At 35.2% G+C, this 13,255-nt stretch overlaps 1 protein-coding gene across 1 annotated transcript in view; it reads right to left on the bottom strand.

Annotated features, from left to right (window-relative positions):
- Nucleotides 1–13,255, bottom strand: part of LOC118803091 (mucin-5AC-like) — a 62,108-nt gene that overhangs the window by 1,633 nt on the left and 47,220 nt on the right. The window contains exon 21 of the mRNA XM_036563596.1: nt 2,612–2,719. Coding sequence (XP_036419489.1) covers nt 2,612–2,719 — 108 coding nt within the window. The remainder of the gene's footprint in view (nt 1–2,611; nt 2,720–13,255) is intronic.

Raw genomic sequence — 13,255 nt, 5'->3', positions numbered from 1 at the left:
CCGACCTGGAGAGTGGAGGGGTTCAGCAATGAGACCCAGGCTCTTGAAACACAAAGTAAACTGAACAAATACAACCAGTGATACACATACATTGGTAGAATTCCAACCAGTCGGTTTATATTATTAGCTGACCACACAAGCCAGGTCTCACGGCTTTACTTGTCCATTCATACATGAATCAAGAAACAGTTCCAAAGCCCCATAATCGCATTACTCACAGAAATAAAAGTAAATAAAAGAAGAACATGGTCCAGTAGTCTGTCATGTTACAACACAAACTTTCTTTTATCTTATCTCATCTTATCCTTGATATTACAGTATTCTTTGTCTGTATTTTTTATATAGAGACACAAATAACATAGGGCCTTATAAGATTAAGTAAAATGATTTTTTGCATCATTTTACTTAATATTATAGCTTTGCTGTTTACAGTTGTGAGAGAAACTACATGAAGACTTGTGGAATTATTTGTATTTCTGAATGGGCTCTAAACTGTGAACTGAGAAACATCTTCATTGAAATCATAATAAATAAAGAGATCTTTCACACACACAAACACACACTGAAATTGCCATTATTGAACAAATTGTTTAAACGATCAAGGTCACTGTTGGAAAAAATATTAAAAGAATTAACAACCTATTAAATCTTCTCTTTAGCAGTGGCAAACCATGACTATTGGAGCTAGGTCCTCGGTTCTGGCCATAAATATCAAAACAAGGAAAATAACTTCAAGATAATACTAATTTCTTAGATTTTTGGCTGTTCTAGATTACACACAGGCTTGTAGAAGACACACTATCATATATTTTACCTTGTAGCAACTTATAGTGACTCAGTGAAGAGCCCCAGCATAGAGCTGAAAGCATTGGTTAGGCTATCACTCCCACTCACAGTCAGTGATGTATGTAGGATGTCCAGAAGGCCAAGAGTGATATATTTTCTCACTAAATTCACAAAACTCACATGAAGTGTTAGAGAGAGTAGTTCCACTGGAGGCTAAACTGGTGGGTTGTATAACTGTGGTCACAGCAGCTGGTGGCCTGGTGAACGGTTGGTCACTACGGACAGTTGGCCAATAGGAGATACCATGGAGAAAAAAAACCTTCTAATTCTGTACATTAGAATGTCCAAGTCAAAGTCCTGGCCTCAGCCCTTAAAACGTGATGACAGCATCTGAATGAAGCCACTAAAGTATGACATCCTACAATAAAGATGAACCGAGACAGTCTTCTGTAAAGAAATAAGGGCAAAATATGAGCAGCTATAAAGCATTTAATTGAGGTTTCTGGATAAAAAGAATAAAGGACGTTCCACTGTCTACTAAATATAAGAATTTTACATATTCTTTATCTTTGGGATCACTACTAATGGAGAGAGCCCTTGTAATGTTGGTTATACCCTCTCAAACTGAACAGCAACTTGAATTTTGTTCAAGAGTAATGATAGAAACCACTTACAATACAGGGTCAATCAAATGAACTCGCATCACTGAAATCTTAGAAGTGAAAACCTAAAATGTAGTGTTAATTGCAATTTAACCCAGCAAATCACATTTCGGTATATCCAAGATGAAGTCACGGAGGGGCTGCACTGTCACCATGACAACTATTCTGGGGTGTGGGGTTTTAGATAACCGAGGACTCCAAGGTCATAGAGAAATTTTGAAGCAATCCAGTATTAAATGATGGACTCTGCGTTTGTCAGGCTTGGACAGAATTCAGACGCTTGCAGACCGCACTTAGGTAAAATGGGTTTATTAACAAAGGGAGTATCCGTAATCAAAGTCAGCCAGTCCAAGGTCAAAAACCAATACACCAAAACAGCAACCATGAGAAGAGTCCAAAAAGCAATGTCCAAGCAATGGAAACAGGGTCAAACCAGAAATCACAACAATACTGAGAGGGCAAGGCAAAAAAAGCAAGGTCGAAGAAAAACAAAGTAAGGCAATACAACAATAAGTTCACACTGAGCTAAGCTAAAGTCCAGGCTTATATACTAAACTAACAGGTAACCATGACAAGGAACAGGTGAGAGTGATCAGAAGTCAGGTGAGGCAGAACAGTGGAAACGGAGGGAAGCGTGACGTCATTCAGATGACTAATAAATTTGAATTGGCAAAAATAATAAGAAATATTATTTATCTCCCCCTTGATTACTCCTCTCTCTGTTTTCTAACCATACTCTTACAGAAAGGAGCAATACTGCTTTAATAGTCACTATATAAACTATAGCAGGGGAGCCCAATCTGATCCACAAAGGGCTGGTGTGGTTGCAGTATTATATTGGCTGTATTATTATAGCAGTAATCTCCTCCTGATCACTACCTCAGCTCTCCTCTCTCTGTTTTACTTAAACCCCAACAGAAAGGAGCCAAACTACTATTGTAAAAAAAAAAAGTACTAAGAAGTAAAATTTATGGCCATTAAAATATAAAACTATGTATCACAATGACATTTTCAGCAAATAAGCCAAATAAACCAAGACTGGTTTGTTTTGAAAAGTACTTCATAGAAAATTACTGTATCATATAATTTTCAGATCATAAATTTGACTATCAAACAGTGCAGAAAGAGTCTGATTTTCTTTCAGTACTTCAGCACTGACTCACATGAAGGTGTGTTAGAGACAGTAGTTCCACTGGAGGCTGAACTGGTGGGTTGTGTAACAGTGGTGGTCTTGCTGGAACTGTTGGACTGTGTAGTAAAGGTGGGAGTCACTGTGGAAACACAGGATTAAAGACACTGTTCTTGAGTAATTTCAGTAATTTCTGTATACTTAACTAATAATAATAAAAACTAGACTGAAATATGAGTTATTTAAACTGTGAGCTCACCTGTGTAGCAGAGGAACATGTACTTATTTGAACAATCTTCAGGAGTCAATTTTTCATCTCGAGACAGTTTAGTACAGTTCTTCATGGAGGAGAAATCATTAGTAGCCCAGTTCTGAAACGGTTCCTCACTGGACCACTTCCACACATCATTATCTCTCTTCAGTCCAATCCAGATGTTTATACCATTAGGAGCAATTTTATCAAACTCTTGTTGATCTTGTTTATTGGTGATACTTGCTAGTTCACCATTCTCACTTTTACAGGAATTACGAGCATTTTCCCATGTGGCACTCACTGACTTATATTCATACGTCTTAATCAGTATCCCACTTGTGTTTGTCACTGTTAAAAAAGAGACTCATTCAGTACAACTGAAATCTACATTTCCTTTTTAATATATTCATTTTGTGAATGAATGTACATATTTTGTGTTATTTCAGCATTATTAAACTACATATTATCTGACTTAAATGTTAAACTATTAATCATTCTCTTTATCTCAGTTTAAAACAGAATTAAGTTAATTATGATTTTACCTTTCTCACACATATATGTATAGTAGCCTGCACAAGTTACTGTCTGCCATATTCCTGAGTATGAGTAAGCACAATCATATCCAGATGTTGTGCCCCAGCCAGAATCCCAGTTAAAGTACATGAAGTCCTCTCCATTTGACCACTTCCATGCCCGATCTTTGTGAAGTCCAATCCACACTTCACTTGTTGATGACTCTACAGCTGCTAGTGCTTGTTTCCAGTCTCCCTGATTATAGATAACAGCCAGATCTGTGTAGTTTTGCTCACAGTGACTCTTAGCATCTGTCCAATTCTTCATCTCATTCACAAGATAGTAGGTCTTGTCTGAATATGAATCTGCTGAAGAATAGAAGAACCCAGATGTTACAGCCAAAACACAGAATGTACAGAGATGAGTGGAGTTACATAAAACAGTGCTTCTCAGTGTTTGTGCTGAGATCTAAATCTGGTTTGTGGTGTGTATGTATGTGGTATATGAGTCACAAGGCTGAGCAAATAAAAAAAGAATAAATACATGTAAAACAACCAGTTAGTGTTTTAATTAAATGGTAGTGCAGAAACAATGAGCTGTCTGTATTTTACATAATCCATTAGAGTATTTATGTAACTACAGCCTGAGACCCTTTTTTTCATTAACAGCTGAAATGCACTGTTCTGTAATAATAAAATATACCAGCCTTTCTTAAAATGTGAACACATCTTTTCAAACTGTAAAAATATCATTTTTATCGTGGTCAGTTCCACCTCTGCAGCACCCCTCTGGTTCAACTCTGCTACAGGTGCAGATGCACAATATGCAAATCAGTCAAACAACATTACTGCCCCTGTTGACGTCCTACTCATGCTGCTCTTATACATATGAAAGCATAGGACCCTGGAGCGAGATAACCACACTCACGTGCTGAGCTAAATACCCCCAGCACCACGTCACAAGGTTGCCATATTCCAGCTGTCTGTACCAACTGTAAATAACTCAATTAATCTAAGCTTAGTTTGTAATAAAAATGTAATAAAGATTAAAGACTGCTCAAGTGAGGATTCTTGCAAGTCATAAAGCTTCCAGTTAATGTTTCCTTTCACAAACTCAAAGCCTTTGGCGCGTGACTCACTGAACAGAAATCGCCAAGCAACACTGGAACTACAGAAAGCGAAACAGTTCAGGAAAGGTTAACATTAAATGGCCAATGTTACCGGCTGTGTCAACTTTTCGTCCGTACAGCCTTTCTCGAATTTTTTTCCCGCTTTCCGTAGTTCCAGTGTTGTTCTTGTCTCGTTCTAGAAGGAAACTGATTTTAAGATCCAGTAATAGACCAGAGAAGTTTAGAAATAAGAATTTGCATTTTCATCACTGTTTCTGATATTAATATTGGTGGTTGATATAAAAACAGGGTTGAAAATAAGATCTTAAGTACTTCATCTCACACTTTTAACTGTTTCACTTGTTTCAAACCTCTCAAATGTATAAGTCCATATAATTTACAAGCAAATGTTCATTCAGTGTGTCTTTTGTACATTTTATCACATCCAATCTGAGAAAGTCTGGAATGACTGGCAGAGTTTGATAGAATATTGTGATAGAAAACATGATCAAGCTTCACTGCCTTACAGAACACAGCAATTTATGTGAAAATGATTTTATATACATCTCTCTGTACAGCACTGTAACATTATTATGAACGCTAAACCACTTATGAATATTCCTATCATACCTGTCACCTGTTGAGAAAAAGTGAAAAATCAGAAGCACAAACAAACAAATAAAGTTTTAGAACCATAAATTGCCTGAAGCTTCTTTTATGACAGAGGAAACTGCAGCTGTTGGATAGAGACTCAGTATTCGTTGTTTTCATAACACAGTACATATTCTGATGCATATCTTTATCTGAATTCAGGACTGATAATCTACTGGTGAGAAGGTTTCCTCTGTGGGAAAAAAACTAATTAGTGTAAAATTGTGAATATTTATAAAAAGATATTGTAAATATGTCTTCATGTTATTGAATTCTGTATTAAATGATAGATTTAATAATAGATAAATGACAGTGCTGTGAAACTGAATTTACACAGCAGAGTAAAAATCTCTAATGAGGTTTGTTTTTCTACTACACAGTCAGATCTGTAGGAAATGTAATAATTAATCAGTAAATTATTCTGAGTGAAACTGAACTAAACAGACTGGGTTAAATGTGATTCTGTTATGATGGTTTGTGATGTGCTGTCATTTCTGTTACAGAATAAAAGTAAATGATCAGAAACAAAAACAAAATACAAATCTAAATATAAATAAAGTTATTTATTTATTTATTTATTATATAATTTACCTGGAATTTGAATTGTATCTGAAGAAGCTTGACCTGTTGAATAGAGAATCAGAATCAGTGTGTGATGGAACTTAATGCAGCCTCTCAAACCTGAAATGTGCAATTTCTGACTTCAATATTTAGAGGAGAAAAAAGGAAAGCTACAAATCACATATTTTTAAAATGTATTTATTTTTTTTATTTGGGAACCAAACACTTTTATGAGGAACAAGCACCTTATTTAAGGCTAACAAACAAGAAAAAAAACATCTGGTTGTACTCTGTATGGTGGTTCCAGTAAAAATGGAATTTTACCTATGAACTGTTGTTACACATATTGTATTTCATTGATTATACGCTGTAAAAATGGCTTTAGAGTCTTGAGCACAATAGTTTGTTATAGTGAACAGTCTTATTTCTACATTGTAATATACAAACCTAAGTACTGGATTCTCTCAGTATCAAAGGCAGTGTATTCATCATCATTTAATCATTTATTCATCAATGTAGTATTGTTTATTTATTAGTTCATTTAATCTAACTGTATTCTTCCCCAGCTGATCTGACGATACACATAAATCCAAACTCGACTGCAGCTGTTTGTTTTCCCAGTTTTCCAAGATAACATCTCAAATACTCAGCTGAGTGTACAGACAGGTTTGAGCAGGGACGCAGGACAGTGTTTTAAGTTAGGGGTACTAAAATTTTAAGCAGCGTGACGGGCCGATATTGTAATTCGGGATAATTTGCCATTTTTCATTTGATTTTTTTTTTCTTTTTTCTAATTTACATGCAACTAAGCGTGTCATACAGTTTTATGTTGAGGCGGGAAAGGATGATATATACACATAACTGACACATCAAACCACTGACGCACATCAGTGCTCAGCTCTCTCCTTCTGAATTAACTTTATGCAAATGAGCTCAGCAGCGAGCAATCAGACTGATGATATGTGGTGCAGTTTTTCATTTGAGAGACACTTACAAATCAGACGCATTAAAAAATGTAATAAGAATAAATGTAATAATATAAAACTGAAATAATATTAACAGACAGTAAATAATTTACAGATTACTTATTTAAACTGTTCTTTTCAATCCTGACAAACACCCAGGGTGTTTGCATGTTTTCTGATCTTGTATTGATTTTGTATGATTCAGTATTGTCTACATTTAAGGTAGATTGTAGTGAATCACACAGATATAAAAGAAGCAATTTTATATTTAGACCAGTGGTGTCTAAGTTAACATGTTAAGAACACATTAATGCAATAAATGTTTAACACTACAAACTTTTTTTAAAAAAGTTTTTTAACACTTCAGTCCATCCACAGTTCCAGCTGTATGTTGCTGTTCAGATACAGCTTTTAAATGGTTTTTATTGGCGGCTCTCTTGATAAAACCTTCCTAGGAACGTTTCTAAACGTTATTTCCAGCTACTGGTGAATTTGTTTATCACTGAAGGACATCAACTCTGAAGTATCATTTACAAGTAAAACACAGCGCTGATGTCAGAAGCAATAAATATAAAAACTTTAGGACTGGTGGACGCCTTGAGCAGACCACATCAGACAGTGCTCTTGGGTGAGCTGATAAATCAGTGAATGTGTGCTAGGTCTCTTCAGTGGTGCTGCTCTGTGAGCTACATTCTGAACCAGGCTATGTGATGCTAAGATGAGTTAACTGTCAAAAATTAGTCAACTAAAATCATACTGACTCATCACTTTCACTAACCACTAATCAGCTTTCTGATGATTAGATTCATTTGTAATCTGTAGAGATGGCAGCCTAAACTATTAACTTCTATAGCCTGTCTATGTGGAATGTTCTTCTTAAAGTTGATGTTGGGCACTGCATTTAATTTACTTTATTCAAATTCATTATTTCCTCATGAATGAGTAAAACATGTTACGTCAACAGAGTTTTGTCTTTCAGTTTACTTTTGGCAATTGCTGTATTGATATAACATTTTATTCATGTGGAAATGATGCACAGATTTAGAGGAAAAAACAACACATCACTTTTTATGTTATTTTAATGCAGAAAGACAAATTTATTAAGTTATTTTTTCTTAGCAGTGTGCCAACCCAATAAAATCTCTGGGTCTTAAGTGGCCAGCCCTTTCTAAAAATTCTAGCTATGCCCCTGCAGCAAATTAACAAAAGCAAAGTGGAAAGTGAGAGTGAGAGGATACAGTCATTCATACATGCACTTGCTGGTTGGAACATGCAGCCACTGTTGCCTTTACTGGATGTCAGTGATAAAAAAAAAACTGGAAATCACAGGATTTTCAAGTTCAAGTTGATGTTAAGCTTTACTGTCACATGACTAAAATAATGATATTGAATTATTGAAAGTAATATATATATTTTGATTAAATTTATTTTGTCCACTCTTATAACTACAATTAAATGTACTGCTTTATAACTGGAAAACTGGATAACTGGGTCTAATTTGAACAAACTGAACAAAAAAAAAACATCATTATTTGCAGTTAATTACAGAAAACCATGTGACTAATAGTGATTTATTATTTTGGTTGTTTGGCAGCCCTAATTTACACATACTGATCCTTTTTCATCAAAGTTGCGTAAAAAGGAGCTCAGATTTTACCACCTTTAATGACGTACAAACTACTCTGCATGTAATTCGTTACCCTGTCATACAACATGGAAATGAGTGGACATTTGAGAGCAAATGATGAATCAGATTCAAAGCATGAAATTGCATAGAAGTGCCAGCCTACCAGCAACAAACTGTTTAAACAGAACATTAAATAGTTGCAGCATCTGTTTTTACTAAAAGGCATGTAAAATAAATATATTCTTTTGTTGTACTGGATCGGCATGTGCACAACTTATTAGTATAATTGTATTTTCTATGTTTATTTCTCATTATTGGTGTTCTAAATGATATTGATAATAGTTTTGGTTAGTAAACTGTAATTCAAGCATTTTTAGGTCATTAAATGTGTATATGCCCACCAGATCTGAGTTTAATTGTACAGATATGCCATAGGTTAAACTGATAAATAACTAAAATTTGCGAGCCCTCATTTCATGATCAGATTTAACTGTATACAACCCTGACATATAAGGGCCATTGTCCATTATTCTAAGTAGGCTAAGTTTAGCTTAGCTAACTCTATCAAACTTTGCATACTCCTTCATTAGAATGCAGACAAACTTAGAAGAACTATAATCAAGACTTGCAATAATCGAAGAAAACCTTCGTGAATTGTAGCTATTTTTGTAATAAAGCTATCTATCACACTTTCAGCATGCTTTGATTCATGTGGCCCTACTTGCTCACTCATGAACATCAGCTGTCATCGTCAAAACGTAACACAGCACTTTTTTGCAGATTTAAGTTCTGCATATTTGATGATTATAGTATATGTTGGTGTCTTATAATGTACTGGGAAAAAATCTAGTAAGGTTTTTACTCCAAACATAGCACAGAGATGGCATTGGTCCATGTTGTGACCAACTTGAGACTTGAGGCTCTTTCATAAAAGATCCATTCTGATCCCACTGATCATCAATGTCAAACCTTGGTAGGCATCTCAGGGACTGTTTTAGAATAATTTAAATCAGATTTGATGAATAGACAGAGTTTCATTGCATTACAAAATCATTCTTCTAAAAATTATAATTTTTCCTTTGGAGTTCCACCAGGTTCCATTTTAGGGCCATCATTTTTCTCACTTTACATGATACTTCTAGGAAATGTGATTAAGAAAAATGAGGTAAATTTGGCATGATGCAAATGTTACCTTTTATTTTTTCATAATGATTCTTTTTTGTTCTATGTTATGTCATCAAACATCACTAAATAAACTAAATAAGGTTATACCCTGATTTAGATATATACCCTACTTCATTAAGACAAAATTTTTTATCACACTTTTGATTTGTTTGAGTCACAGAAATGTGGCTATTTTAGTTACATTTCTTTTTTTTTCATTTTTGTGGAAACTGTACAACAAAAAACATACAAATAAAAGCCATTTATCTGTGTTTGGTCCTGAGTCACTGCATGGCTGTCACCTCACTGTGTGTAACCTGGACTAGAGGAGCACGTCTTAATCCTTGCATAAAACAAGACATGACAGCCTATATTTTAAGACAGTACATCTGTCACTAGACTCCTGTTTGACTAATTCACTGGTCAGATATTTTCATTCTGAAATTGTCTTACCTGACATCATCTCCGCTGTGATTCACTCCTGTTGTGTATGAGAACTTTTGAGTCTCCAGAATCCTTTCACTGATAATATTCTTCTCTATGTGGTGCTGACACTCATCAAACTGCACCCTGAACACAGTTATATGGATGCAATCTGGCTCTCCTTTTACTGCACTCAGGGACAGTACTATGCAAATTGTTATTCGAGGAAAAAAACCCACCTACACTATTCAGTTTAATGTTGTATAAGACACAGGCAATGCCAAAATAACAGACATATCAGAGTAGATCAGTAATGTGTAACAAAGAATATATTAGAAAATATGTACATTGTCGCTGCCATAGAAAACCTTCTAAGTCCATTTTAATAAATATTTACTTTTTTGGACAGTTTGAATACTCCATTTACTCTTTGCATTGTGTCAAAATTTCATGATGAATAGATCAACAGAAATGGTCCAGAAGTACTTGGAATAAAATCTTGTCCAATTAACTTCCAGGAGTTGCCATTTTGGAGATATGAGGTGACGACTATATACAAGTTTATGTAACATTTTCTTGCAGTCCATCATTCATGATGAAATGATAATCGTGAAAACTATTTTTCTAAACAAACAGCAACAGAATTATGCACAGTGATATTGATCAGAACCAGACTTTATGAGTGAAGGAAATAAAATGCAAAGCAGCTACTTTTCTGTGGAAATTCAAAGTGTGGACTGAACTGTACAGTGAACTGTGCACAGCTCTGCAGACACATCATATCTCCAAAGACACATGACCCATTGAGGCCTTGAACCTGATTCCTATTAATAGTGAATTGTCCTGTACTGCTCTGACATCTAATTCATAATAAGAAAATTAGTTGTAGAAAAGCCGTCCAGCTTATAACGTCTTCCAGACACTCACTGAGACACTTCACAGAGAACGCTGTTGTTGGGCTTTAGAGGGTTTTAGGATTAGTAACTAAAAGTAAAACAGAGTTACACTATGTCCCTGATGCACCTACAAGGTGTGATATATTGATTTTGGCCACATGCATTATGGGTGTAATGTTATGAATTAAGTAGTAAAGAACAAATAGCTGCAGCCCAAATCTAACACTCCTGATCCAGTGAATTAAACTGACTGATGATCTGGATCAGAACTGTTCAGTCAGGGTTGGAAGTGTGAACTCTCACATATCTGTTTTTCCAGACATGGTTCTTTAGTAATTGTTAGAGTATTAGTTACTCAGATCAGTATCCATGACAGTGTACAAATCATATCTGAATCATATTCTGGAATTATTATTTTATTAATTACTCTGTATAGTTAATTATTTACAAAAACTGATTAATACCCATGTATAGATTAATCAACTTATTGCTGAATCAATTAAACACAAACTCAATCATCATCAGACCAGGAACTAAAAGTGGTTCCTCTATGGCATTGTTCAAAGAACGCTTTATGGCACCCTTATTTTTAATAGTGTAAGTTTTAACATCTCTGGTTTCAGACAGAATCTTAACTCAAGAGTAGCTTTAGACCCTTTAGGGGTTACAAACTGTGGTCCTGGAGGGCCTGTATCCAGCAGAGTTTGGTGATTTTACTGTTCTAACACACCAACTAACCTCCACTTAACTGCTGAGTTGAATAAGTGTGTTAGAGTTAGAAAATCACCAGACTGCACTGGTGTTCACCACCCCTGGGCCAACTGTGTAATATAGGCTACATGTCATCAACCCTTTAAAATCCCTGTCTTATTACATAGTAAAGTTTATTAATGAGTAATAACAGGGACTTGTCAAACAGGTTGAGCTATTCTTAAGTTATAGAAGTGTGTAATAAAACACCAGCAGGCCCTGGCTAAGTAAGGGGTTAATGTAGGCAAAAGGATATCAGATATAGGCCAGATGTTATTGTTGATTCTCTGAAATGTATAATACCGTGAATGTTTGGGGCAAAGTAAAGTGTAATTTATGAAAAAAGCAGGCCTACTATGTCAGCCAATAGTCAAAAATCTATCAAAACTATTTAGCTGTAATGTGAGATGTAGGCTAGTGGCATTGCATTCAATCACCGCTGAATTGCACACACTAAATTGGGTCTTGCATACACCTAAAAAAAATGTGTTGAGTCCTTGTGCATTGAGACTGTTCGGATGTGAACAGGATTTGGTCCAAGATCTCATCACACCATCAGACATCTTTAATAAACCTAATAAAGTTTGCTCCTAAATGATGATTCTGAATATAAAATACATTGACATCAAAGGAGAGTCATTGTGGTCATCATTAATATGGAACTCTACTGTTCATCTACTCAGTGAATGCTAGTTTGGCTAAATTTGCTGGTAATATGTTAACAACCTGAATTATCATCAATAATATTAGTAATAACAGTAAAAACTAGACGATCATGACAATACTATTAATTGTGTACACAGCAATCCTTTCTAAAAAGGGACATGTTTACTTTTCATGCACACTAATAAACCAATTCTAAAGGAGTATACATATAATTTAAAGACTTTTATTTTATACTATTGATACTGTTAATAACTGCTGCTCCAACAATAGAAAATATAGAATGACTAGTGCAGGAGAATCCACCTCATACACTACAATAATGTAACTCAAGCAGCCAGTGTTGTAGAAACATAATCAGACTACACAATCCCATCATTCTACTGTCATAAATAAAGCCAAGACATTTTGTTAATCATGTTAACATCATGCTATTTAAGCTCAGGCCAGTGCAATTCCTGCCTGACCCAAATCCTCACTTATGAGGACGACCATTAGCTTATGAGCTGCTGAATGCTTTAATTGTATTAGCTCAGTATGGAAAACCTGTATGAATTAGCATGCTTCATGCAAATTATATTCATACAAGGCCATTCATGGATTTGCAAATGAAATGTAAATAATGCACCAGTGAGCAGGCGTTTGTTTCCACACTCTGAAGCGACTCTACTGCACTCAAATCTTCAGTTGTTTTAACACCATACTATTCACACATCATTTAACTTTATTTTATCTCCAGCTGCCATGAAATGCTGACATGCACCACTGTTACCATGGTGCTAACATATCATTAGAATCCTCATAGCAGAGCAAGTGAAATGAGCATTTAGTCAGTGGTGTAAACTAAATGAAGAAAGACTACTTAAAAAGTTATTGAACTGCATTAAACATTGCTAAGTAATGGAATGTGTGACTGGCACATGGCTGTATCCGGGCCTCAGTGTGAAATGAAAAAGATGAAGTAAGTGGAATATCTCATCACAAACATGACAATATAGCTAATGGATGGACTGTCCAGTGGACGTTTCTGAAAGTACATCCTTTACCTGCACTTCTACCAGAAAGGAGTCTGATCATACAGATACAGATGACAAATTAAAAAAA

The sequence above is a fragment of the Colossoma macropomum genome, unplaced genomic scaffold, assembly GCF_904425465.1.
Source record: "Colossoma macropomum unplaced genomic scaffold, Colossoma_macropomum, whole genome shotgun sequence".
Lineage (NCBI taxonomy): Eukaryota > Metazoa > Chordata > Actinopteri > Characiformes > Serrasalmidae > Colossoma > Colossoma macropomum.
This window is presented reverse-complemented; position numbering and strand designations above follow the sequence as displayed.